This window comes from Pieris brassicae, chromosome 11 (genome assembly GCF_905147105.1).
Source record: "Pieris brassicae chromosome 11, ilPieBrab1.1, whole genome shotgun sequence".
In the NCBI taxonomy this organism is placed as follows: Eukaryota; Metazoa; Arthropoda; class Insecta; order Lepidoptera; family Pieridae; genus Pieris; species Pieris brassicae.
This window is the reverse complement of record NC_059675.1, coordinates 14498564-14526559: the sequence shown is the minus strand read 5'-3', so window position 1 is coordinate 14526559 and position 27996 is coordinate 14498564. Positions and strand designations below refer to the sequence as shown.

The 27996-nt window shown below is 35.7% G+C and overlaps 4 protein-coding genes across 16 annotated transcripts; 1 reads left to right on the top strand and 3 right to left on the bottom strand.

The window, feature by feature from the left end:
- Positions 1–27: 27 nt before the first annotated feature.
- Positions 28–9682, bottom strand: LOC123716617 (venom carboxylesterase-6). Of its 4 annotated transcripts, none has more exons than XM_045672452.1 (11): positions 9542–9682; positions 7543–7793; positions 5980–6218; positions 5482–5676; positions 4901–5096; positions 4700–4834; positions 4407–4542; positions 2614–2847; positions 1257–1432; positions 650–930; positions 28–338 (listed from the first exon to the last, which is right to left on the bottom strand). In XM_045672452.1, exons 2-11 carry the CDS (start codon positions 7666–7668, stop codon positions 158–160), a joined length of 1899 nt encoding a protein of 632 aa, XP_045528408.1. In that variant the 5' UTR covers positions 7669–7793; positions 9542–9682; the 3' UTR covers positions 28–157. The 4 variants fall into 4 exon arrangements, with proteins under 4 accessions (XP_045528408.1, XP_045528410.1, XP_045528411.1 ...); XM_045672454.1 differs by having other exon boundaries at positions 7543–7790; XM_045672455.1 differs by having other exon boundaries at positions 7543–7694.
- Positions 9683–10976: 1294 nt separating this feature from the next.
- LOC123716664 (lipopolysaccharide-induced tumor necrosis factor-alpha factor homolog) lies at positions 10977–12479 on the top strand. Its single transcript, XM_045672509.1, has 2 exons — positions 10977–11609; positions 12027–12479. The coding sequence occupies exons 1-2, from the start codon at positions 11206–11208 to the stop codon at positions 12139–12141; spliced, it is 519 nt and encodes a 172-aa protein (XP_045528465.1). The 5' UTR covers positions 10977–11205; the 3' UTR covers positions 12142–12479.
- A 1294-nt stretch (positions 12480–13773) lies between these two features.
- LOC123716678 (NTF2-related export protein) lies at positions 13774–14527 on the bottom strand. Its single transcript, XM_045672526.1, has one exon. The coding sequence runs from the start codon at positions 14224–14226 to the stop codon at positions 13810–13812; it is 417 nt and encodes a 138-aa protein (XP_045528482.1). The 5' UTR covers positions 14227–14527; the 3' UTR covers positions 13774–13809.
- A 2469-nt stretch (positions 14528–16996) lies between these two features.
- On the bottom strand, positions 16997–27672 carry LOC123716000 (ribosome-binding protein 1). Of its 10 annotated transcripts, XM_045671453.1 has the most exons (22): positions 27508–27672; positions 26872–27093; positions 26555–26731; positions 25904–26080; positions 25410–25578; positions 25138–25335; positions 24900–25045; positions 24712–24824; positions 24079–24232; positions 23396–23476; positions 22814–22969; positions 20513–20618; positions 20329–20435; positions 20081–20212; positions 19830–19973; positions 19549–19638; positions 18872–19309; positions 18689–18805; positions 18550–18609; positions 18255–18335; positions 18127–18180; positions 16997–18042 (listed from the first exon to the last, which is right to left on the bottom strand). In XM_045671453.1, exons 2-22 carry the CDS (start codon positions 27070–27072, stop codon positions 18022–18024), a joined length of 2922 nt encoding a protein of 973 aa, XP_045527409.1. In that variant the 5' UTR covers positions 27073–27093; positions 27508–27672; the 3' UTR covers positions 16997–18021. The 10 variants fall into 10 exon arrangements, with proteins under 10 accessions (XP_045527409.1, XP_045527405.1, XP_045527408.1 ...); XM_045671449.1 differs by having other exon boundaries at positions 16997–18180; XM_045671452.1 differs by having other exon boundaries at positions 16997–18180; positions 19830–19970.
- Positions 27673–27996: the final 324 nt, after the last annotated feature.

Below are 27996 nucleotides of genomic sequence, written 5' to 3'. Positions count from 1 at the left end.
CAATTTTAACAAAGAAACGACACATAATACTGTGCACTAATGTTTCAATTTAATTCGATTCGAACTTATGAGCAGCGCATTCACTCAAAATTTCATTGTCTATAATAAATAACACCAAGTTTTATCACTGCAAGTTCAATCACTTTGTCCAATTCCATCACTGTTTACAATTGTCATAAAGGCAGTCCCAAAAGTGTAGCCGGTTTGATTCCGGGTCAATTCGCTGCGTGAAATTCCCAGTTTCGGTAATATCGAGGTAATTAATGGGTTTTGCGGTATTGACGGGGAGCCAATTGAAGTTGACAATTGACTCATAGTCAACTGGGGGAGTAGGATTTCTGTAAAGAGAAACACAAATGTAGATACAATAGATAGATTGGATATATATGGAAGATTATAATAATTCTTCTGCCACTGTGACATTGCATTGTAAACAAATTTAAATAACGTAATCACAATAAAATATTTAGGATGTTAATGAATTAAAACAAATGTAAATTTGTTTTAGTAAAACAAATTTTAGAACTTGCCGTCATTATAGCCAATTAAACATACAGTTATAGGAAATAATTTCACCTAAAGTCTTTCACCGAACAATGTAATTTGTGTCATAAACAATATTCTTTAAGATAAACCTAAAAATATTTACCCAGTTTTAGCAAAATTTGCCCACATTTGTACCATGGTTCTAGAAACAGTCAACTCCGGTGATTCGCCATCTAGCCTGTAGTTGAGTCTTGAGAAATAAAACAGGTAGCCCAACTCATCGCCATGGCACGCCCCGGGGTAGGTTATACCCAACATTCGTTTAAAGAGTCCTAAAGCTCCGTCAAAGGCAAAACGATAGAGGTACGTCGGGCTCTTTGTCGTATTGGCTCGGAAACGGACCGTTTCCAACGCTGGCCTTAAGAACATTATGTCCGTGAAGAGCTGCGTAAAAATTATGCATTACAAAATATTGTACCTTTTGGCTAGCAATGTTACAAAATATAATTAAAACGGAATGCATTGAATAACGCAAAGCTTTGCGTCTAATTATGTTCGTGCAATAACATTTGCGAAAGCAATACTGATTTGTAGATAAATTGTAGGTCTCGGATGAAGTAGAGTTTCAAAGTTGGATTAATAAGTTAAAACACTTAAGGAGAAACTAAGAGGAAGACTTATCTGTACTTTTCTACGTGTGATTGTGTATTATGAGGAAAATTCAAACAATAAATACCAAACCGAAAAGCGATTTGTCTCTATGTACTTACATCAATAAGACTGTCGATATTTCTCATATCAACTGTTCTCTGCTGGAAGTAAAACGCTCGTACTTGGTTTGCGATTTTAGTCACCACCTCTGTTCCACCAGTTGTTAGTTCTGGAGGTATTACTCTTTGAAACTCATTATCTATTTCGTTCAGTAACTTGGGGTACCGTTGAAGACCTAAATAATAAAATCATTTGAGTTGATACAACAAATTCAACGTACAGGGCTTTCTCTTGTACTTGAATCATAATATAGTTAAGGACGGTATCTAATAAATGCAAGTGCTTGTTTGTCTTTTGAGATAAAAATATCATAATAAATAAATAAATTATATTTGTTTTGATTGTTGTTGGCATACTTCCCAGTCAGATGTCCAGATATACTATCTGTAAACTCGATTAACTCACGCATCTTTAATTAACTAGCCTACGATCGTTCCCTTTCGAATATAAATATTCTTGAACTTTTGTTCGATAACTTTGTTCACTTAATAACTATTACTAGTAGCACTTAATAATTCACTAATTGTTAGACAAAAATGTTTTCATCCATATTGTTTCTCGTGAACGAGACATGAATCGTATGACATAACGTACATTATTTGGGGCATTTTCAATTTCTCTGTGGTCATCTGTTATCTAACAAAAGTTGCAACATGTCTGTGACAATGTAATTCGAATTGAGATGTCATAACTGTATGAGTGTTTTAGGTTATACAAATATACAAAGCGATTTAGATCGTCCGTAATGAAAACGCCTATTATATTTATCTGGGCCAGCTCAAACGCTAATATTAAAAAACAATTAAGAACTATCGACTGGACTTTTAAATCTCGTATCTGACAACTGGACGAACAGTTTGAAAATGTCGGATTTTAATCAGCTGTTTCCGCCAATAAATGTTCATAATTTCCACGAATGGAAGTGGAAATAACATGAAACTAGAGGTTCTAATTTCCCAACATCTTAACCGAAATTAGTGATTGAACCGTTAGCGGCCTTGTCGTTGTACATTGAGCAATTGCGCTCTCGCGGTTTCTTATAAATTCTATCTAATTTAATGGTGTTCAATTTAAAATAGTGGAATTACAAATATAACGAACAAAATATAAGAGGTATGTGCAGTTATTTTACCTTAGACAAGTTTATAAAGCAAATTGATACCTACAAAACCATCGACCGAAATTTACCGACCTGTTCTAAACGTAATTCTAATACTACTTAAATGGCGTTATTATTTATATAATGTCCCCATAAAAGGCTTGATATCGATAACATCGCAAATGACGATTCAACACAATATTGACAATACAAACTGTGTATTTATTACACAAATATCAAATTATAAATACACTTACGACGTAATAGAAGAATTCCTTCCTGTGCGTTATATCCGGTGAGAAACGGTACATCAGCGCCTGGGAGATAGGTCTTCGGCTCATCCGTAAAGAATGCTCCTGGTATATCTGGCTCAACACTGGGCAAGAAAGGCAGAGCAACGGTGCTCTGCAGATCAGCAGTTTTGCCCACGACACCGAATATCCGCACAGCGGCTTTCACTAGTAGCTCACTAGGTGTGGCACGAAGGTATCCTAAATATTTAAAAAATACATAATTTAATCAAACTACGTGTTAAATAAAAACGCTTTATTGCAGTTGTTCTTTTCAGAATTGTCAGTGACAAAATTTGTCCTAATTGTAGATATTCAATCTCAAAGTGTCATCGTTCGCCATTTGGAGAAAGGACAGAAATTATGCAATTTAAGTAAATTTTCAACAAATGATTATACCCTTCAGCGTCTGTATTCTGTAGAAAAGAGTTCTACAAAATAGGGTGAAAATGTAGACTTTAGAATATCGTAATATAATCTAGCGCGCTACTCACTACATGAATCCATAATTTTACGGGATAAGTATTAGAATATTTTTATCAATTTGTTATTCCGCAATGGATGATAAATTGCCTTAATAAAATTCATAACAAATAATTTACTCGTTTTTCTAAAAGTTTTTTGTGTCTAAACTTTATATAGTTCCGTTAAAAAAAACCTAGTATTTTATACTCGTAACCACAGATTTCTGTGTAGCCTCTACACAGAAATCTGTGGTTGTGTGTGTGTGACACACATAAATCGGAGTGACCCGAATAAAAATTACTTAAAAGGAAAGTTATGTATATATGTTCATAAATTATCTAAATATCTCATATTCTAATAAAATATATTAACTATAATGATACGTTGTAACAGGAGAATATATTAACGAAATATGAGCAACAATTAATCACCAACACTTGTTTATATTCATATAAACATTTCATCAGGGGAAAATGGACTAACAAAAAAGGAAAACGAAACGAGGGTAGACCAAAAGAGCGATTCGCCGACGAGATTGATAGAATAGCTTCAAAGATTAGATGATGACGGCAAAAAATTTAATAAAAAATTAGCTTAATAAAATTAAATAAGATGTGGATAAATAAAGGCTTACTGTTATTATTATAAAGTAGACGTAGGTATAAACTAAGTCAGTTTAGACTAATTGTACTCTAGAATCTAACTCACCATCAAGACTATCGATTAACATTCACGCCGAACCGCTTCACGTATTTATTATCCTTAATATTGGGTATGAATTAAAGTCGTCAATAATTTTGCAAGTGTTTTTGTTGTAAGACGACTGAAGCTTAAATTCGAAGGCTTTCCACAAAAAGGTTGTTTTCGAAATGTTATAATCATCATCTTGAACATCGTTAACGAGAATAAAAACCTATACTAAAATTTTATGATAATACACACAGCGGAGACGGTCACGGTGCCACTTATGGACCGCAGGGGAAAACACAAACAGCTTAAGTCATATATTTTATGATGAAACTTTATCTTAACATCGATTAAATTAATTTTATTACAGTCGTAATTTAACTTTTTTGACTATGAGGCAAGTTATAATTCAATTTTTTTTTGACTCCTAACAAAAAACAGAATGTTAAATGTTGCCAACATAAACATCCCAACTTTGACAATTCTTTAAAAACGCGAGCCTGGAAAGTTGGATCTTGAATATAAATACTCCGATTTAACTTAATTTATAAATGCAAAAATCGTGAAGTTGATTAGTAAGTACTTATTCTGGTCATTTTTGTACTTACCTAACAATTCAGCCGTATTGTTTGTGTCAATACCAAGTTCTCGGCCCAGTTCAAAGGCGCGATTCTTCGGCTCCTTTGCAAGAGCCCAGGGGGATGTCGCTGATCCACTCTGCGCTATCGCTCCGTGGAAGAGACCCTATCGACAATCGAATCTCAACAATCATGCTCGTGACCCTAAGTGAGACCTTGGCAAATTGAATGTTGCCGTTTGGCCCTTGGTTATATAAGAATACTACAAAACTATTTTCGCAAAATACATAATAATTGTGATAATGACGAATTGTTTTACTTACCTTAGAAACTGGAGACAGCATATGCATATGTACAGACGCAGCTCCGGCTGACTCTCCGAATATGGTAACTCTATTGGGATCGCCTCCGAAGAATTCAATGTTGTCTTGGACCCACTTAAGGGCCATCACTTGATCCTGTACGTTAAAAAAATGTTATTGCGTACTAACTATTATTAACGTTGTATCATGATTGATATTTACCTTTAACCCCATATTCCCAGACACTTCATCATTTTCCAAACTCAAGAATCCAAGGGCTCCTAGCCTGTAATTGAGGGTGACTAGCACCACTCCAGCACCGACGAGGTGATCTGGTCCATACAAAAATGCATTTCCTGAGCCCACTGCAAATGCGCCTCCATGGATCCATACCATTACGGGAAGTTGAGGATTGTACCTATAGGTATATGTTAACGTTTAAGAAATTACAACAGTAAAATCACTCCTGTGCTACTTGAATGTTACGTTATTGTATAACATTAATGTAACAATAAAGGTTCATATAAGAAAGATATAAACGTAAAGTGAAACGAAATTACGTAAGAAGCTTTCTGTAATGTCATATGGAAGTGACTACATTATACTTCCTTCCCAATATTATATTGCATTGTGGCATGTCAACGTAACAGTAGGTAATAAAATAAAGCGTTAATGACATTGCAATGATAATTATTTTTTAAAGCTCTTTCGATATCGCAAAAATATCTTCTTTTCTTGTAATTAAAGTGAAATTAATTTATTGTAGTGTGAGTCATCAAAATATCATATTAAATATACCGTACCCCGACATAAGGTCCGGCAAGGCTGGTGTATAGACATTTAGAAAAAGGCAGTCCTCGTCTCCTTTATATGTATCGAAGAGCATAAACCTATGTGGGCAAACGGAACCTTCTTCCAAAGCATCGCGGACTCCCGACCAGGGTTCCAGTGGAGCTGGGGGCCGGAACCTAAGAGACCCTCGCGGTGGCTCTGCGTATCTATTGCGTAAAATACATAAGATCAAGGTCAAAGTTCATCTACTACGAGTATATAACTTTTCAACAAGCATAGATTTTAAGTGATTACAGTCAATGCGCGACAATTGGCGTTGGTCGAGTAAGACTTATACTCGTATTGCAAAATATGTTAAATACCAAGGTTGAGAGTTGTTAATTTAGAGGTTTCCAATTTTAAAAGGCCACTTTGGGCTTCTATGTGAATTGTATATTAGGATTGGAGTTTAAGCAATTATATAGTTATGCATCCCGTTTAACCACGAAACTCCGACGATTAAACAGTACCTTATTCCTTTGAAACTGTAATAGGGTGTTTGCGGAGTGCTTCTCGCCACAACTCTGCGTCCACGCAACGATCCAAGACGCGTTGTGACCAAAGGGCCGCCACCCACACGCATGCGATCGACTAAAGCATGGACCAGTCGCACTGCTCTCTGGGGCACATTCTGCAACCTTCGCAGAGCATGCTTTAGACCTTCCGATTCGCTCACCGTACTAGAGAGGCGTCTCCATGCACCCGTTACCTATGAGCGAGACGATGTCTTAATAAAAACAAAATACTCATTTATCATCCGGTTTATAAAACTATGTTATACATAAGTAATCGTGCTAATGATTCTCTTTTAAAAGTATTATCAACTAATATCAAAAATAAAAAAGACAATTCAATAATGAGTAAAACGTAATTTAATAACTCTGGACCATGAATATAAACAATAATATATTCACATAATAATTATAAGTTTATTGTAAAGTATAACAACTCAAAGTTTTACTTTGAAATATGTAACTATTTCAATTATTATGACCGAGCTGTTGTCGACTTAATTATTTCACTGTGCAGTCTGCCATACCTTATGCAGTTATTAATCTATATATTTATAGCCATCTGTAATTGCATTAATGCTGGGTACAATCCATAAATTACTAGAACGACTTGTAATTAATGTTGAAGACGACTTTGTTGAACATTAGGAAGTAGGAATTTTTAACCGCATTTGCGTATTAATTAAACCGAGATAAATGGTATAAACTAACAAGTGAAAGTAGCCCACAACATATTGTCTAAGCATTCTTAATATACATATATCTCTTTTTAATATAACACAAGGTCCGAAACCCTTGAGGCCTTTGAAATGATAAATGGAATATTAACGTGCTTTACTTTAATTATTGTTGGAGGTTGAGTGGTAGAATGCGTTGGGCGTCTTATACTGAAGTACGTTTTATTACCAGTTACATAACTAGATGTGAAAAGAATAGGCCTTAAACTGTATACAAATGACTTGCTTATCATTGTCCAATTGCTTAACCAGATAAATTGTATTGCTCTATGAGACCGTGCCCTCGGATCTATCGCAATTCCACGTGGTCTCGTTATATATTTAACTTTGTGACCTTCACCATCGAAATTTAGATCTTACTCTGTAAATAAATAAAAAATTCAGGAATGATAAACTATTTTGTCAACTCTTATGGTTAAAGGTTAATCAATAAATCTAATAAAATACAACTAAGATAACTTCTTCTAGATTCACAATACATCTTAAAAAAATAGTCCTACACACAAATCATCTTTGTTAATATATTAGATACGAGAGCACAAAAATCAGCATAATAATAGAGTATATTTTTTAAATATATATAAACAACTTTAAGTCAATCTTATTTGGATGTTAATAACAGTGAATAAGTCAGGATTTTTAATTCTAAGTGCAAGATCAACCTATTGTCACTATGTGTATTTTGGTTATAACTATACAATACTTATATATTAATTTATAGTTCAAGTATAAATTAACAATAATAAAAAAGTAGGATATCAAAATAATTATTAATACAATTTACCTTCATGGAGTTGAGGCTGCTAGCAGCATTAGCAACGACATCGCCAAGTGCGGCCGGTGGCAAAGCCCCACTTCTAGCCACCAACACGAATGCACACAAGATCACACAACACCAACGCGCGCTCATTGTTATCACTGATCTTCAACACAGATCTGTACAAAGTCCATCACATATTGCACCAGTTACTTAAAGTTCTTTGGCACAGTTGTCAAAGTAAAGCATTCTGCAGCTTGTGAGTTGTACGGAAACTTCTAGAACCAATAAATAAATACATATTATAAGAATATTTTAGATAATAAGGACTGGATTTTGCATGTTAAACCTCGCCATTTCATGGCAACATGCAAATGATTTTATTGAATTTTGTTTATATGTTTAGATTGGTGATGAAACGCTTGGCATTTTTTTATATATTTTAACATTAATGTATGATACGGTTATTTGTTATTGAATCTAAATTTATATTTAAAGAACAGAAAATAATTTCGCCCAGTGGTATTCAAATATTTAAATTAGGTTCGTCATAAGGTTTTGAACAAATGATGATATTTTTTCCTAAATGGCGTCATATTTTTCTGAATCATATTAACGGAGTTCCTTATGAGTCAACAATATTTGACACGCTTTAACAGTTTGTGAACAAAATTTTTACGAAAAAAAAGATAGTAGCGGAAGTAAAGTACTTTTTGCGCAAGGTATTTAATCATCGTTTTTGTTTAAATTGTAATAAAAAGTATTTAAATGTTAAAGATGAAAACATAGTACAACATACAAAGTTAAATGTTGATAAGTTGCTTTTTTAGGAAGGCAAACAACGTGCAAAACTAGCAAAATAGTAGCAGTACTGTTTAATTAAAATACAATAAATGTGGAGTGATCACTCCAATATTTTATACAGTTCACGATCAGGAAGTAGTAGTCTTAGGCTCTACATTCTTTGAACATAATGTTTACATAATCATAGAGCTCTATAGAACTGTAGAAAAGCGCTTCGTTCTCAATTCAAAAGTCACTTTCACTAACATTAGTGCATGCGACTTAATGTTTACAAAGCATCTGTAGTGTATATCCGATTTTAAAGCACTAGTTCAACGGCTCATTAGTTTCCATCAGAAAAGTATTTTTATTATTATGACATAATATCATTAATACATATCACTGTCGTCGTGATATAGATAAAAATTTAAACACTTTACCTAATTAAAGAACATATTCGTAAGATTATATCATATCCTCTTAAAATGTATAATGTTTTACGCAGAACAAAAAAAAAAATCCATACATTTTTCAAGTTTATAAGACCCTCTAAGAATATAGACATTTTTAAATGTCTCATTTGAGTGTACATATTATGAAAGTAAAATATAAAACAAAGTAAGTTAAAAATCTTGGATTTTTCTTAAAAGTTAAAGAGTTAATAATTATATATAATATAATATACATATATGTATTTTATAATGCTAACATATGCTTATTACGCTTAAAAAATAGTTTCCTAAGTTAAAGCATGCGTGTGCATCGTGCATACATAGAGTACAACCCAAAGGTCCTGACTGACTTCGATTCACAGCGTATCAATTATTATTTCTGGTTGGAAAGGCTGACTTATTTTACACTTATTTGACTATGAAAAGGTATCGTGAAACGGATGCAGAAAAGTGTCAGCTCGGTTTAAAAACATCAAAATACTCTGCAAAGCTGCTTTCAGAGGACTTTAAAATTAAACAAGAAAAACTCTGGCATATTCTTACCATCGGAGAAATGTTAAGCAGATTACCGGCAAAAGATCACAATGAATTATATATTCTAAAATTATTTAAGAGCTGGTATTAAACGATAATTGTGTGGGTATTAGTATTCTAAATTACTAATACTTTGATAAGTAAAACTAACGATACGAGTACTATGGCCATTTAAAAAATAAAAATCTGCAAGAAATTACAGAATTTAACCCACATTACTAATTACATAATTTATTTGTGAATAAACAGGCACCTACGTTACTGCGTGGCTCCCGTAAACACTTGGAACAGCAAATAGAAATTCGTTCTAGAAAACACAAAATCACCCTTGTTTATTTCAAGAAAAGTTCGTTCTTTCGATTATTTTGGATAATTTAAGCCACAAGTGCACGCGTCTCTTGCCGAATACTTGACTGCCGCATGCGAGCGACGGGTCGCTGTTACTCAACACCACCCACCACAAACCAGACTATTATCCAATACAATTCAATATGTCGAATAATTTAAGTGCAGTTTTCTGTTTCACGACTCAAAGGTTCCGGGTTGGCGGCGCTACGAGTATTAGGATGAACTACAATTAATTTTGATCCCGATAATCATTTGCAATAAATTTTTAGGCACAGTGATTGATGAAAAGGGTGACCATAGCATCGAAATCCGCTGTAGAATTAAACTAGCGGCTTCTTAAAACTAAAAAAATACCTTTGTGACAAACACAATTTATAGCTTAGAACGTGCATTACGTCTTCTCTGTGCTGCTCTACGGCGTGAAATCTTGGACGCTGATGGAGATTATGTCAAAAATCGTTGCCTGAAAAATGGAAACGTTCGAATACAACTATGCTGGACAGAATACCAGAATACAACGAAGTGCTTATGACGGTTAAGAAAAGGAAACTTGAATATTTTGGGCAAGTTTTACGTAACGCCAAAAAATACGAGCGCCTTTAACTAATCATATCACTGTTTAGAAGCGGGGGACTCCAAAGGTAAATTAACCATGATGATCGCCAACCTTCACACGGAGGTGGTACTATAAGAAGAATCCATCTTTAATTGATTAATTATTTTGAAACAATTTTATTTTTTGCTTTATTTTTTCTAGAAGGCGTTTTTTTATAGCCGTTACGTAGAGTTGTGCGTAAAATCTTCACGAAAGATCCAAGTCGATCGTAAAATAGTTAGTTTGATTGAAAATTATTTTGCTTACGATGTTTACTGCAGAAAACTTAGAAAATGTTTAGTTTATTTCTAATAATATTAGCAAAATATGAAATTCCGATGTCTGGCGTTAAGTAACGGATTAAATCTGTTAGTGTAATTTCCGTCAAAATCTTTATTCAAAATAGCGTTCGTTTCACATGTTCTGAAATACACGCTATTTGAAATATTATAATAATAAATAGAAAAGTATAAAATGTACGTTTCGTTCAACGAATTTCAATACAATATACAAAGTTATATTTGACATGTTGTTATACTTAGGCGCAACTCCGGCACTCAAAATTACTTGCAATCAAGATCCCCGAAGACATCTACTCAATGAGTATCATCAAACTCAGGCGCCGTTCAATTCATGGTGCAGACAAAGTCGCTCGCTGATAGATGTAACGTTTTACGTCAAACTTGTGGTAAACCATTGCTGTTTCGTTACCAGGCCATAAAATTAAAAAAAAACCATTGCTGTCATTGTCAACTCTGAAAGTTTTACATTATTTCACCTCTACTTCACTGTGATTATTATTTACTTTTTTAGGAAGGGTAATGGGCATTCCTTACAAAATATATTGTGCTACATAGTGTTTATTTAAATGGGAATCTTTGTACAGATCTTTTATAAATTAATAAATTAAAACATTTCTCGCGTGTTGATGAATATCAAATAAATAAGTTTTTATTTACGTAACGCATAAACACCATCATGGCCACCAATGACCCAAGTGTAAACAGTTTTCCATCAGCCCCAAATGATTTGCCCCCTCCATATTCAGCCGTTGTAGGTAATCCAACTTATGGCTTTGTAGCACCTACGGGGAATAGTTACACTCCCACCAGCGCTGAACCTCCTAAATATTTCACGCCTCCTGGCGTATATCCCCATCCTTCCCCTAACACTGTCAACATTGCTCAGCCTCATGCGAGAGATATGCCTACATCTTCAAATATGGCAGTTCCTGTCGGGGTGGTCTTACCAACTGTTGCTGTAGGATCTGAACCAACAACAGTTACTTGTTATAATTGTGGAAAAGTAGTTACCACTCGAGTGACCTATACCACTGCTTGGCATACACACTTGGTTGCTGGTTCATTATGCATCATCACTATGTAAGGGTTTTCTTTATTTATTTTAGTTTTTGTATTTGTTGTAGTTTGAATATATCAGTATTGTATAACACTTGACAGATGTGAATAAAATGTTTTTAATTTTGAATATTGGAATGGCTTTTATAACAAATTATTGTTAAAAAATTTAGAGAAGGTACTATTATGAAAAGGTATCCCATCTGGATGCGGACAGTGAAACAATGTATGGTTTTATAATAATAAATTATTGTAATAAATTTAAAATAGCCCAGCCCCCTCGAAATGGAACCTTCCAACAGTATTAAAGTATTGTAATTTAATATTTACATAAGAACTTCTGACACTGACAAATTGAAAAACATTTCTTGTGTCATGTATAGATATTTCTGATAAGATCAAGTTAAAGTTAGTTAATTAAAATGTTGCTGCTTGTTACAGGGCCTGTTCTTTATGCTGTCTTGGGCTGGTCCCATATTGCTTTGACACATTCAAGGATGCAGAGCATTACTGCCCAAACTGCAGTACCTTTATTGGAAAAAGCAATAAGTGTTAATGACAAATTTCTTGTTTTATATTAAATGTATGGATTAACACAAATTACAATATTATAAGTAAACAGTAGCCAAGAGACAAAGTTTGTGCCATGTAAATATTAAACATGTAATGTCCTTAATTCTAGGCCGCTGCAATTGTTGAGAGATCCTTACACAATTGAGAGTAAGTAATAAGAGAATGGATCACTATACCATGTACACCATTCTTCAATTGGTTTTGTGATGTTTAAGCAAGTATGTTGTAAAACTGGCATTATATATTGGACCCATATTTTTTTCCATTGTGAACTAAAATGTATATCATAACTAAATACATTTTGTAGCTATTTGAATTTCAGATATATTTATGCATTCCTCCTTATATTTTTTTTATTGAAATTAAATAAATATATTACTAAGTACTAATAATAAGTAATCTGTGATAAAACATTGAAATCAAACATGCTTGTATTTATAATTACTAGATAATTTAAAAAGTCAATGATATGATATTATATTTGTAGACATGAATTCCTTTATTTTATATTTAGCTAATAGCTATTTGAGGCTTATTTTGAGGTACACACACATTTAATACAAATTCAATATTTACAACTAATGAACTTGCTCTGGCTACATTGACAAAGTTTCTTGTTTGATTTATATATTGTGAGAAAAACAATCACACCAGAAAGAGTTTAAAATAAGAATTACATATTAGGAATATTCATTTACATCTCTTTTCAATTCCTTTCAAATAATTATTTAATTTCTTTGAAGTATTTTATAATATCCATTATTCACCAATCTTTTTTTATTTATTTACAATATTATGACGATATCAGTCACTATTCAATATTAATTTAAATTTTTACACTTTCATATCTTATTTTAGAAATAAAGATTTAAAGGAAATGTTGTCTTTTTATTATCTTATTCCTCAGAATTATACAGATAGTCAATATTATCTGGTATTTGTATATCAAAGACGATAAGATAAGGATTCATATATCTGATAACCCATTATAAACAGGCATTGTAACAAGATATCAATAATTTAGAAGAGCAATGAATAACCAAAATGGTGCAGGAGGAAACTTTAACAGTGAAATAGTACAACAAACTCATAGTGAAACTATAGATGCCCCACCCCCTTACACCCCAGTAGATACATTACATGTGCCAACTGTAATTACTAATCAACCTGTTATACATCAGACTATTATAGTACAACAAAGTTTAAAGGATGAACCAATCCTCATAGATTGCCCTAGCTGTCATAAAAGGTGCATGACTAAAGTGGATTATGCAAACTCACAAAAAACACACATGATAGCAGGCTTTATTTGTGGATTAACAGTGTAAGTATTATTTTAAATATTCAAATTTATTTTTGCTTAACTGTCTCGTTAAGAATTTGCTAAGACTTAAATCTTACAGGTGGTGCTTTTTATGTTGTTTTGCTGCCTTGCCTTATATTTTACGAACATTCAAAAAACCAGAACACTATTGTTCCAAGTGTAACTACTACTTTGGGTCATCTTAAACGGATGTGATGTTGTGATTATATGAAGCTGACAAATACTTTAAATACATGTTGTATATGATATATAAGTTACTTCTTCTATACTTTCAAATAAATAAATAACACATTTTTTTGTTGTCTGTTTTATTTATTAAATGACTCACTAAGTACTGTAGGGGACTTGTAATCTATAACAATCTGTAGCAATTTTCCACTTCCCCTCTACTGCAACAATAACAAATGTTTGTTGAAAGGGTTTTCTTACTTCTTCATTTTGATATGTAACATCACCACAAGCTTGAATAAGGTATGATAGATTATTAGACATTAAGTTTTCTGAAATAGGTTGAGCATCAATCGTCTTCACGTAATGGTTACTGGGTGGTAAATCAAGTAAAAACTTTTGTATCTTAGCATTGCCATTTATTCCATTACCATTCCAAACTAGTAAACTAGCATCAAGATAAAGCTTTGAAGTGAGGTGTCTGCTATTATCAAGGTGTTTGTAAAATAACCTCGTAAATTCTTCTGCCGTTTCACATGCACTGTCGACGTTCTTTAATGTTGATTCAGTAGCCATATCAAAAGCTTAAAATTATTTTTTTGCTTATTGTTGCTACTGCGTAGTTTAACCTTAACTTTGTAAAAATTACTATATTTTGCCTCTGCTCAAACACACAATACAGAGGTTCCACTGATAAGTTTCGACCGTAACTCCATTAAAAATACTTTTAAATAAGTATAAATGAAGTTACAAAGCCGAAAGAAAATTACATGTAATGACTTGTTTGTTATAAGTCATGCTTGAATTTTGAAGTACATATAAACAATACATTTTGAGTGTTGTGAGAATTGTTAACTGTCACCAGATAAAAAATATAATATACCAAACTGAATCGTAAATATCAGACTGCGTTTTACAGTATATAAATTTGATTTTTTTCGGATACAGTTTAATTGTGTCAATAGCTTATTCGCGGTTTTAACTTTTATAATGTCAAGAGTAGATTCTTTGATTTCTAGATGTAAAGTTAAGTTGTAATAATCGTACTCTTTCGTATACAATGAAGTACTTAACGTTTGTTATTTATTTTAGATGCTGTTACGACTACTAACTAATAACTCTATAATTATAACAAAATATGGTTTATTTTGTTTTTTATGATCTTATTTTTTCCCCTTAATTGCTTCAACCTAAAACTCTCCTATTGCACAGTAAAAACTTTCCATTGAGCCTTAACCACTTGGTGCCAGGGGGATGGAGTTACATAAAATGGAGTTTAGTAAATTTTTTATTTGCAAATTGGATAACACGCCAATACCGCATGTCCGCGCCATTACGAGGCATAGATGGAAACCTCGAAAATACCGTTGGCCCTGATGATTTTACAGTTTTCAGCAGGAACTGAAAGAAGAAAAGCATGGCATGGCACTTACAGTACTCCTAAATTAATAATGCTCATACAGAAGTTCGCCATTGTTCGTATTCCCTAACATACTCGAATCATTGAATCGTAAGAGCCCTAAATAATGCACTTGCATTAGAAGAGTTGTTCAGATTCATACCTGCAGCTGAGTTTCATCACCAGACGTCGAGGCAGAATACGAAATTCCACTAGTATCACCTCGACGTCCGTCCAACGGACGTTCCACAACTGAGCTTTTTTTAAGGCCGATTTAGATATTACTACGTGAAACCAGCTGCGCACTGAAATATTTCTGAACCAATTTGACTTAGGGTCCTTTAAAAAAAGCGAGTACCAATTCTTAAACGCTGACAACGCACTCGCGAGCCCTCTAGCATTGAGAGACAGTATCACTCAACATCAGGTGAGCCTCCTGCCCGTTTACGACCTGTTCGAAAAAAAATTGCATGCAATTCGAATGCTATAACATCGCTACTCATGTGTCGAAACTAAAAAAAAATATGGCATAGTCTGAATGTGGAGGAGAGGGGAGGATGTAGAGGAATGGGCATGAGAAAGCGCTAAAAATCTTCCATAGAAGCTCGAACAATGGAATTGGATAAGTATTGTCAGCTATGGATAAAAAGATTCATCATCAAGAAGAAGAAGATCAAAGGAAAGAGGGGCTTAAGATGACGTCTAGTGAGACGAGAAAGTAAAAACATACATTATTACTTAAACCCAAAGCATCGAAAGTATTGTTACGAAGACTGAATTTTTTATCGACTTTTAATAAGAGAACTTTTCAACGGCACTGAAATGTGATTTCTGACCTCTGTTGATTCAGGGGACAGTCTTTGTGATAAAGTACTGTGTGAAGTGCGCGTAATTAAAGTAATAAGTGACAGTATTTTGTGTTTATATGTGCATTTCTGTGTCTGGAAATTACACACAGAAATGCAGGTTTCATGTATAAACAAATTACTCACTGATATTTAAAAATAAACCCTTTAAAAAGATGTCTTTTCATTGAAAGAATTATGTCAGATAGATCATTAATTAGACTGACGGACTATACGGAAGCAATTCATAGTTTTGAGAAAAGTTTAAGTATAAATACAGTGCGCTTCTGGTGATAGCTAGATAGCTATTATATTTATATCGAAACAAAAATTATATACATATATATTTGTAAACACAGTAGTTCTGATATGTAATGATTATGGTAAGCATGTGACGTTGTAACCGTATTTACTAATAATACCAAAATAACCTAATAAAAATGTTTTTTGCGTAACCCAATGACAAAACATGCAAACAAACATGGTTACGACTATCATGCCATGGAAAGTGGAAAAATGAAAAATCTTTAAAGTATTACATTTGTTTATATGCCTTCCTTTACATTTTTTTCCTTATAACACCTATTTATTTAGATTTCTAAATAGGATTAATGTGCAGTACGTACATTACTTCTGCAGCTACTCCGGGCGCCCGCTTAGCTTTTAAGGGTACCGGGTACCTTACAAGTTTTAGGCTTTCATTACGTACTTTCTTTGCCTGAAACCATTTCTTCTTCAGTTAGCATAAAACGTTACATTTTAAAATAATTTATTAAAATTCTAAATAGTTCTCATCAGAATAAACTAAACCATGTTTGTCACTTGCGTAAAACGCAATTGACCTATAGTAAGACAAATTATTTTGCTATTAATTATAATTGCCTCAAACAAATAGAATATTTTGGCATGATAGGCTTATCGAAAGACGTCCATCATCCATTTAAAAACCGTAGCGGTTTCCCTTATTGATTTTAATTTGAATTTACCTAAAGGTACACTTTCTGTCAAATGTTGCTTATACTGTCACGAGTCAAACATGGCTTTTGTTATATTTATATCGTCTCGAAGTAAGTAGGATTAAAATAAAAGAAATTCTTGTAGAAATATTTGATTTGATTATATTTTCATCTAAAATTACGAGTTTTATAATAACGGTTCTTATCAATAACACAATATGTCTATTAAGTATATTAATTTTTTGGACATTTGACACACAGAATATAACGAGCAGTACAAAGGTCAATGAAATAATGGAATTAAATAATCAAATTATTCTAGATATTTTCCGAAAATAATAATTTTATCAGTACAATAAATGAAACAAAAACTCACCCTAAAACTTACGGTCAACGTGCATTATCGATCGAATATCTCATTTGTGGAAAATAAACAGTCGGCATATCAAAGTCAAATCTTATTCTAAGGCACTGGAAAAATGATTATGTTCTAGTACAAAAGCTAATAAATAAATCTTTATAAATAAAATAACACTACCTAAAACCGTCCAAACGATGTAATAAATTGCAATTTCTTTTGTGTAAATTTGTTATTAAATAATTATCATTGCAGGAAACGAGCACAAAACAAATTAGTAAATGTTCCATTTTACGGATGATAATTCAAGTCTACGCCGAGCCGATGTTCACGCGTCAAAGGCAAGGTCCGTTTCAACGGTAACGATTTACCGTCCCGTTATCACGATCGCTAGGAATCTTTACATCCAATCGAGTCTGTCTAAACACAATATAAATTTCATAAAAATCACAGTTCCTCATCCATCAAACGTGGTGTAAAAGTAAAAACATAAATTCGATCGTAACAATAGTTCGTCCGCTCCCGTATCGGAAAAATCGTCTTTTCTATCGATTTGCACTAAAAAAACTTTATCTACTTAAAATAGTAAACCTATGCTCGGACGCGTCGCCTCTTATTAACTTTCGTTTACCTTTTAGAGCCCTCGAGAATTTCATTGCGAATTAGTTTTCCTTAGAGATAAACGGATTTTATGTACACATTAAATACGATACAAAACGTTACGCGCGAATGTCGAACCCGCTCCGTTCCCACCCGCCGTCATCTGCATTCGCCGGATCTTCCCGAACAGCTCGAACCGCTTCAACTTATTCGTTATTTCTCAGCCAGGGTCGCCTGTCAACGAACAAAACGCGACCTGTGAGCGACACGCGTTACGGTTGCCCTTAGCCCTCATTGCGACCTCGAGAGGAAACCTACCTGCGGTGGACCGTTGTGGACGTCGGCCTTCGAGAGATTGGACGACAACTTTTCCTGAAAATAAATATTGAGTTTAATTTGTAAATATTGACGAACGAAAGCGACGACTCGCGCGCCTCCTCTCTCACCTCCGCGAGCCTCTCGGCGTCAGCGAAACTGGTGTTCTTTTTCGCGACCGCCGCCTCCAACTCGTCTATTTTATTCTGCATCTGAAAAACGTGAACGTAAATGAGCTGACCGCCGATATTCCTCTGCTTCGCCACGCGGTCCCGACACCTTCGATAGACAGAGAGACGGGACAGAAGACGGACGGACGGTAATCGATCGCAGCGCAACTGTTTTTTTTTTTCAGAACTTTGAGGAGACACAGAGAAGTTTTAAGAGAACGCAGAGAAGCGCACGTCACCGAAACACACATTGTACCTCCGCGATGATGGTGGACAGCGACTTCTCTATGCAGGAATACGCAAAGGCCACGGGTTCCTACGTAAAAATGGACTTTTTATCATTCATTCATTTGACAGCGGTCGGCGCGAGCGGGCGACCGGACGACGAGCCTCACCTGGAGCACGGTCCTCTGCCGGAGCTCGTCCAGCTCCCTCTGCTGCTCGGCGAGTCGCGAGGCCCATCGCGCCTCTTCCGCGGACACGTTCCTCTGCAGCTGGCTCAGGACGCCCTCCTGCAATTCGTTCTCATATCACCCGACACAAAATAAACGAACAAATAATGAAAATACAAAAATTACCGTGACGTGGATCACCCTCTGGTATTTATCCACGGATGCTTGCAATTGTCGGTTCTGCTCGACGAGATCCGCAACCCTGGAATCGTCGACGGGCGATCGATTCGCTCTCGCCTCCAGCTCGCTCTCCAGCCTCTTCTTTTCGTTTTCTTTATCGAGCAGCTTCTTCTGGAGCTCGCTCTCCAGTTTCCTCTTTTCGTTCTCCTTTTCTTGAAGTTTCTTTAAGAGTTCACTCTCGACTTTTTTCTTCTCGTTTTCCTTTTCGGCGAGGGAGTCGTCGGCTAAAACCCTTTTCGACTCCGCGTCGCGGAGGTGATTCTTGACGTTGTCCGCGAACGCCCTGATCCAGTCGGAGCCCGTCGATGGGGAAGGCGCCGCACTGGGACACGCCGACCGCAGGACCTCCATCACTTCCCCGTACTCTTGCACTTTCGACGCTTCCTGCGGACAATTTTGAAATGCTTTCAAATAAATTCTCTTTCATCCTAACGAAAGTCAAGCGTGAAGCGTCACTCGCAACATGAGACGGGACGAGCGATCGACCGCCAGGGTTCGGTCGGATCGTGATTCTAGTGTTCGTCTAGGCAAAAATATTCTACTGGCGCTAAAGGGCCCGAAGCCCGAGAATAGAGAGCTCGTAGCGATACGGGGGTATAAATAATGATAATGTCTCCACTTACAGAGGTCCCTCGGGCCTGCGCTTTAGCCTGAAGAGATCTCTCCGCGTTCTGTAAGGCTTCCATAACCTTCCAGTTTTTAGTTCGCAACTCCTGAGTGATCGGAGTCAAACGATTAGTTTGAGGTAATAGAAGAAAGCAGAAGAAAGACAACCGTATACACATATCTATAGTGATGATAAAAGGAGTTACAATCATTAATAATTATTATGTTTTTCGTGCATTACGAGCGACGGGTGACAATACAAAGGTCGATCGTGTAGTCGTGCCGAGAGGGTACGTACATTGTTCTTCTCCCGGTACTGCTCGAGCTGCTGCCTCAACTCGGTGAGCTGCGTCTGCTGCTTCTCGTTGTCGGCACGCGCCGAAGACAACTCGGCCTTCAGAGCTTCCACCGCGCTTTCCACTTTGGACAGCTCGTTCGCCTGCTGAGCGTTTAGATTACACCCGACCGACTCGCGTTTTCATTTATTTTTTATTTATTTTATTACATATCTCTCGAGAGAATACAGAACTTCCGCGGGGCGGAACCTACCTTCAGTTTCTCGGTGTCTTCGGCGGGAGACAGACCGTTGTGCGCGGGCGCCGCTTTCATCAGCTTCACTTCGGCCAATTCCGATTCACGTGCAGCGAGTTGCTCGCGGAGGGAATTCAGCTCTCGAGTCAGCTGAAAATGAGAAGAACGATATTTTCCATCGTGACGATAGAACACTCGGAATCTTTCTTTTTAAATGGAAGCAAGTCGAGCCACGAAAAGGAAAGGGCGGAGGAGCGGTTGGCAACCTGTTGCTTTTGGTTCTCGAAGGCCGCTCTCGACTCGTCCAGAGCGCTCTCGGCCGTCTGCGCCCGAGCGCTCGTCTTCTGTATTTCGCTCTGTAGTTCCGTTAACCCTGTCGACACAATCTTTTCTAAGTGAAGAATAAGAACAGTCAGCTGCGGGGGGAGCCCGAGGGGAAAGCGAACGAACCGGTGAGTCTCTGCTGAGTCTGTCGCAGCTCATCTCTGGCGAGTTGCTCCGCGTGAACGGCGCACTGCCTTTGATTCTCCAGTTCCGAGTATAGGCGGTTCGCTTCCTGCGAATTCATTTTAAGAAATGAGTTACAAGTATTTCAATATTATAACACTAGTTGTTCAATCAGATTACTGTCAATTTTTAGAGAATTAACGGGTCAGGTGTATTTGTTCTAAACATACATCACTTGCCCCGAGCACCAAAGTGGTAAAATCAATTTTTCAGTAAAAATAAAAGAAGGTTGTACTATCTCCTAGTAATACTATTATGGCTAGGATACTGAGTGCATCACATATACAAATATATATATTTAGTGTGGCCATAAACTGTTACAATTGAAAATGAACAAAATATTAGATTTCATATTAGAATCTGTCATTTTTAAATCATTGTTCATTGGGTTTTCTTATTTTGACGCGAATACAGTGTGTACAATAAGTATTTTGCGATATTAAAATGGAGTGTGGTGATAAAGAGAACTGACTGTGATTGCATTACACAAAGCAGGTATGGATCCAAATGCCATTTTTAAATTACTCCATACGCTAGGTATTAGTAAAATATTTGTATACCGGGATATTAATAGGTACGACGAAACCTCCTCCGTTCGTACAAAAATGGTGGTCAAAGCAGTATGGGAAAGAATTCGAAAAAATCCTGTCCAAAAGCAAAAATGAAGATAATAGAACCATGTCGCGTATTTCAAAAGATGACTTAGGACTTGAAGCCTATAAGACACGTACTGATCATTTCTTAATTAATATTTTAAAAAAGAATAGGGGGGGGGGGGAATCAGAGAAAAAAATTGTTTACGGATGATTTTGACAATTAAGCAACATTTTAACAAACAATATGACCCTATTTATGCTTAATGCTCTGAAGCTTTCCAATCCAAGCTACTAAGGCGTGACTTAGCCATACTTTTATGAAAATGGTATCAAAACATTGGCACAAGTGTATCAAGATACCAGTAAGACTCGGCGCTCGGTCATAAAGATGGATCTACGCGAACTTGGTTGAAAACGAACGTTTCGGATTCCATCAGAGCTGACCGTCGTCTAGTCCGGATCTTAATCAGCTGGATTATGATTTATGGTCACTTTTAGAGAGCTTGCTTGTCCCTAACACCATCCTTACGGTTGCAATTGGCAATGAAGAATTTCAACATGGAAAGAGTGCGTGTTTCTATTGTTATCTGGCTTCAACGTTTAAAGGACTGTATTGCAGCCAATGGAGACCACTTCCAATAAGCTTTTTATTTACAAATTTGCTTTACGTTCATGTATTTAACTAGCACACTGTAAAAGTAATAAATATAATTTGCAATATATATTTTTTTTTACTTTGTTCAGTATTTATGGCTGGACTAGACATACAAAATGAAAGCTATTTTGAAGTGAAACAGTGCCATGGAGCGAAAAGTGGGAGAGAGCTAAAGTGAAAGAGAGAGAGAGAGGAAGGAATATCGAGAAAAAAATACAGGCGATTGGTTGATGTATTCGTTTAGAAGTTACATATTAGAACTTTAGATGACAATTCTGTCGCATATCGTGTTGTGCGGTAAACGCAGATTTTTATATATTTATATTATCATTAGCACGTATACAGTGTGTAAAGTGTGACTATAGATATACATGCTCATCTATTGGAGCTTTTACCTTAGCAATAATTAATTTACAAAGAAGTTTACATGTTACGAATGTCTAGAATGTAATAAATGTATTGCCACACTTTATTAGTTTATAAACTATCGCATTAACTTTTATGATTATTTGGTAGAATTACAATCTAAAATATCTTCAATCAATCTTTAGGGTTCTGGCGATCTATATCCTTCACAAAAAAAAACTTGGCGATTAAAAAGAGTGGCGGAGAGTTTATTGCCAGTTCTTCTGTTCCGTTCTACGCTCTAAATGTGAAATTAGAAGCATTTAATGTATATTTGTTTTTTTATTGACGTTCATAAGTGTACATTGTGTTACCTATATGAATAAATGATTTTTGACTTTGACTATTCTATTGCAGGAAAGTAAAATAAAGGTAAACGAGTATTACAAAACATATTTTATTTTAATAATAAAATGTTTTGCAAAATTTCTGAAGTTATAAATAATAATGAAGATGCTTTACGACTTTGTCCCCTAGGGCCAGCGATACACTTTTATGACTTTGTCGTTTGATAGATAAATTAAATCATAAATAGACAATCTTCTGATATCAATTATATCAGCAAAATATGAGAAAGCTAAAGTATACCTGCAGCTGATGCGCCAGGTCGGCGGCGTGCTGCTGAGCCATGAGCACGGAGTCCCTGGCGGCGGCCACCTCGCAGCGGGCCTGGCCCGCCTCCACCGCGCGACCGCTGACTTCCGCCTGCAGCACCGTCAGCTGCTGCAGCAGAGCCGCCTCCGACTGCGTATTGCGAAATTGCATATTAAACTTTTCTACATATAAGTTTTGACGTTTGATTGATTGATGGATTGCTTACAAGAGTTCGACGCTCCCATTTGGGAGATCAAAGTCGAAGTTATGAAAATTTAAGTGCTATTGAGTAAGTACGTAGGTACTCCGGTAAGTAAAAAGTATTAGTCATTAATGTATCAACAAATATTGATTTTCGCACATGAGTCACGTGACGCATGACGGCCACAGATTAGTCGAATCGACACTGACATATGTGTATGTATATAAAAAAAAAGTGTTTGTGCAGTTTAACTCAAATTATAGACTTGACGCCATCTTGCCTCGAGAATCTTCGCCGGGTGGTTGAAATTTTAAATTAAAAATATTTCAATAAACTTTATAATTATTTATAATAAAACTTCAAGAACAACTCACTTCAGATAATCTCTGAATGTGCATCTCCATTTGGACGCGTTGCGCCTGCGCCTCATTCTCCTCACCCAATTGTGCTTGAAGCTGGAATTGACCAACCTCCAATAAGAACCACGAGTGAGTGGCCGACTTTTAGAGTCATAAGATCACATCATCATGATACTCTATGTCTAATGTAATTTTAGTTTCAAAATACTTTTTGAGTTTATTAAGAAAACCTCGTAACTTTAACCTAAATAAATAAATCATTCGATTTTAACAATTACCGAGGCCAAAACCCCTTGCCTTATAATAACATTAGATAAGGATTTCGATTCGATTTAGCATGACTCTGAAGTTGTAAAACTTCACCTGTATCTGGGTGAAGAATAATGCTTATAACAACTATCCCATTCACATACTCATACACTCTCGCATTCTTAAGATCGTTAACTGAAACACGATTATTTGTGTTTCAATTAACTTATATTCAATCTCTGGGTGTGGAGACTTTGTCACAACCACATTTTGATATGAAAAGTTTTGTTGTGTTAGCTTAAACTTCACTAGCAAAATTATTCTGACAGCTATGGAAATGCTTCGCTTTATGAGAGATTTAACACTAACTCATGACGAGCAACTATTGTATTGGTCGACTGTTAATATGGTTGAAGTTAGTACACACAAGTATACGAAAAGACACATACGACCAGTTTCTCCTGCGCAAGCGCATGGTTTTCGTCCAAGAGCCGCTGGATCCTGGTCTGCAGCGTGTGCATCTCCACCCGAGAAGCGGCCGCCGTCTGCTCCGCCGCCCGACTGGCACTCGAGGCCCGACCGCGCTCAGCATTCAGGAGGCTCCTGTTCGCCGTTCGCGCGTTTGACAATTACAGTTCAACCAATGCAAGATTTGTACACAATTAAATGAATGGTTTGATCTACGGTGGACAGGCAAACATTGATTACTGCAATGAAGCTAAGCACGGTTCATCCCGTTCATTACTTTCTATAAACAAACTTACATACCTCAGAAATACACTTGTGAGGTTTTACTACGATTACTAATCATATAATGGAGGGATTTCTTCATGAAGTGGGTTAATAACATATTTATTAAGTCCATTTGATAAATTTTATAATGCCAATTACATAAGTGTATTTAGTTATTTTTGATAGAGCTACCAATTCTCGACACAAGTAGAAAAATGCTAAGCGGTGTGGTAAGCATAAGACAAAACTAATTTATTTGTTCAAGTATTCAGTGAAGTTTATGCCACAGAGACACCCTCCACCCACTCAAAGGACACAAGTTCACCGAAATAAGCGCAAATTCTATTCACCTGAGTTCCTTCAACTTGGCATGAAGCGCTTGAGACGCGTCGACCTCATCGGCGAGGGCTTTCTCTTTATCGGCCAGTTGCTTCTTCATCTTTTGCATGGGATCGTTAGGACCCTTGAAACGACAGACCTTTGATTTGCCAGATTCTCATCCGGGAGCATATTCATTAAATTTGAAAAAAACAATCACCTCGGTCCATTCGGAGTGTTCGGGCAAGGGGTCGTGTTGCTTGTTGAGCAGCGCATCTGTCAGTATCTGGATCTCAGTGCGCGAAAGAGAGGCTTCTTTCACGACGCGAACTAATTCGCTCACTGACACTCCGCCGCTGTCACTCGCTGAAATAACGAAACCCACAATCAAAGTGCCAAAACATGAGTAGAATACTCAGTTTTCAATTCAGAGACGAGACACAATTGTCTCCACTGACCGATAAGTGAGAGCACATTAGGCTCGGCTTTCTTCTTCTTGCTCTTTGAGGCTGGCGGGGAATGTGCAGGAGCGGAGACCATCGCTTGCTTCAACAGTTTGTCTGTAGTCAGCTCGCTGGGCTGCGGGGTGTTCAGTGGCGGCACCGCTTCTTCCTCGCTCGGTACTTCTTCTACCGCTTTCTTCTCTGGCTTTTTTGCTACAATGACATTGATAATTAGTAGTCAGTCTAAATACCGACTTTACCGTATGAAGTGGAAGAATGCAACGTACCTTTTCGTTGTTCCTTTGGTACTTCACTGCTATTACTGAGTTCATGAGACACCTCCTTCACGACTTCACCGGATGACCCAGACCCAGACTTCACCGGTGCCTTGACGATGCCCTTTGTTTGTTTAGGCTTCTCCTTCTTTTCCACAGTTTCTTGTTTGATATCGGCAGTCTAATCATATTCAAAAAATTATGTCACTATTTAAATTAAATTAATGCAAAACTGGTGTTTGTTTGTACAGATGCTTGGTACCAGACGATTATGTAACAATAAAGAGACACAATATGCATACAGTCCATTTACACTCAATGAATAACCTAAGCTGATGGCGGCATGATTTTCAAAGCAAATGATATTGTATCAGTGATAGACGAGATACCAAAATAAATCACTAAGCATGTATGTGGCGTACCAAAATTGTATAATTCCACAACATACATCATTTTATCATTATTATTAGACAACCAAAAATAAAGGGTTTGAGTGAGAAACTCACTTTATCCCCCACTTGCGAAGAGTGTAATAGCTCGAACTCATCCTTAGGTTGCATTTCTTCAAAATGATTGGTGACCGGAGCTGAAGAATCAGCTGAGCTCAGATCGCTAACGCAACTGGGATCCTCTTTATTTACAAGTATTGGCTTTACTTTAGAATCCTTGCCACGTTTACGAATCTGTACAAGAGATTTTCAACTCCTTACATGTATGGCATGCCTTTAGCTTTAAAGGCACATATGCTTATATGTGCAATAAAATATAGCGACTTTTAATGTTTAATTTCTCCTTGATGTATCTCTAGGATGCATTCATGCAGATATTTAAATATAGGCTGATTCTTTAATTTTAGTGACTCGTTAAAAGGTCACTAAAATTAAAACATCTTTATAGATAAGATTAAATTCCCAGGTATTGGTAATGATAATACTAAGTATTATAACATTTTTCAAATTCTACATTTTTTTTATGAATGTATATGTAATGAAGATATATGTACTTATGTTTACAAACAAAATAATGAGGGATGTTATAAAATCATGCATAAAATATTTCTATTTAACACTTACTATGATTTAGAAAATTATCACTTCAGTATTTATTCAACTTTTTGATCATAGCTTTAGTAATATTAAATACGATATTGCTAATACCTTAATGTTAGGAGGGGTATCGTTGGGGAATTCAACAACAACTGGTGGTGGCTTAAAGTCAACATGAGGTTTTGCGGTGGGTTCATCTTCTAATCCACTTTCAGCAGGCGCCTCACTGTCATGATCACTGCCTGTCACAGCAGTTGCATATTCCTTGTTCTTTTCTTTTTTTGCTATCTGTACAAGATAATAATATATTATTAATTTATTAATGAATGTAAATATAAAAAATCACGACTTATAAAAGGGATATTTAAGAAATACAAATAAATTATTTTATGATAATAATTAATATGTAGTCTGAGGTGGAAGGTTACCTTTTTGTTAGCTTTTTTACTAGTCTTCTTACTCTTAGTCTTATTATTGGCAAGAGCTAACAATTCACTTGTAGCTTTTCTTTGTTGGGCTATTGCTTCTTCATAGCTAGTTCCAGAAGCAGAGAAGAGTCCCATGAGGAGAACGATGGCTATGACTACTACACCCACTCCACCAAATACAAGTAATGCCTGCAGCTCCATTGGACCTGCTTCACCAAAACCCTGAAGAAAAAGAAATTATTAACTAAATTAATTAAATTAGTCAATAATATGTAGCGGTTTAATTATGAGTAAATACGTAAAATTATTAAACCAAAAAGAAAACTTGCAGATTTCCGCACATACATACTTAAAAAATGTTTAATTTTCCTAAAAACTGCATGAGTCTCCGGTGTAAAAATCCCGGATCATCTACAACCTACGGGCTACGGATACTGACACGTAAGCAGTGACACATGTCATAGGTTATTGACAGTGAACTGTTAACTCGTTAAGTATTAATACGAATATATTTTAAGTAGCACTATTTGAAAATTACTTTAATTATTATCAAAAGGCAAGTCTGGTTTTATAAAAATCTGTAAATCTTAAATCATAATTCTAACAGGTCATTATTTTCATTATTAAAATTTTTACCTGATAGCTGGGGTACCTTTGAATGTAATGTAAATACTACAAAATAACTGCTGATTTTAGTCAAGTCATATAGTTATTGGAAAAAAACACATAAATGAAGAAACATTAAATTTATGAGTGCCATAGGCCGAAGCTATGAAATCGTAAAAAAAAGATGACAATTGAGTGATGACACTTTACAACCCTTAGTCACAGATTATATTGGTAATTGATTAAGGGTAAGACTCACAGTCAAGACTTAGCGCAAGTGTAGTGCATTACCCATTAAGGATAAATTAATATCATCATTGCTAAGTGTAGTATGATGGACATATCAAATAAATCATAAGTCTCGTGTTTAACATTAGCAGCATGGCTTAACTCGATAGCAGTATCTAGAAATGTGTAATAGTATGTGTAAATGTTTATTTTATAATCAGATTAAATAAATAAAGATATTTTTTTTACCTTTTTCTTAAGTAAGCATATTATTTTGAGAGGCATATATAT

What these genes read in the sequence shown, in the direction of transcription:
- LOC123716664 (XM_045672509.1), top strand. Translation starts at nt 11,206, where the DNA reads ATGGCCACCAATGACCCAAGTGTAAACAGTTTTCCATCAGCCCCAAAT. An exon ending in TCATTATGCATCATCACTAT is followed by an intron (nt 11,610 to 12,026) that starts GTAAGGGTTTTC and finishes TGCTTGTTACAG; the next exon opens with GGCCTGTTCTTTATGCTGTC.
- LOC123716000 (XM_045671449.1), bottom strand. Translation starts at nt 27,072, where the DNA reads ATGGAGCTGCAGGCATTACTTGTATTTGGTGGAGTGGGTGTAGTAGTC. An exon ending in ACCTGGCGCATCAGCTGCAG is followed by an intron (nt 20,619 to 22,813) that starts GTATACTTTAGC and finishes ATGAATTCGCAG; the next exon opens with GAAGCGAACCGCCTATACTC. An exon ending in ACGCCGAGAGGCTCGCGGAG is followed by an intron (nt 18,181 to 18,254) that starts GTGAGAGAGGAG and finishes ATTTATTTTCAG; the next exon opens with GAAAAGTTGTCGTCCAATCT.
- LOC123716678 (XM_045672526.1), bottom strand. Translation starts at nt 14,226, where the DNA reads ATGGCTACTGAATCAACATTAAAGAACGTCGACAGTGCATGTGAAACG.
- LOC123716617 (XM_045672452.1), bottom strand. Translation starts at nt 7,668, where the DNA reads ATGAGCGCGCGTTGGTGTTGTGTGATCTTGTGTGCATTCGTGTTGGTG. An exon ending in GCAGCCTCAACTCCATGAAG is followed by an intron (nt 6,219 to 7,542) that starts GTAAATTGTATT and finishes TCTCGCTCATAG; the next exon opens with GTAACGGGTGCATGGAGACG. An exon ending in CTGGGAATATGGGGTTAAAG is followed by an intron (nt 4,835 to 4,900) that starts GTAAATATCAAT and finishes TTTAACGTACAG; the next exon opens with GATCAAGTGATGGCCCTTAA.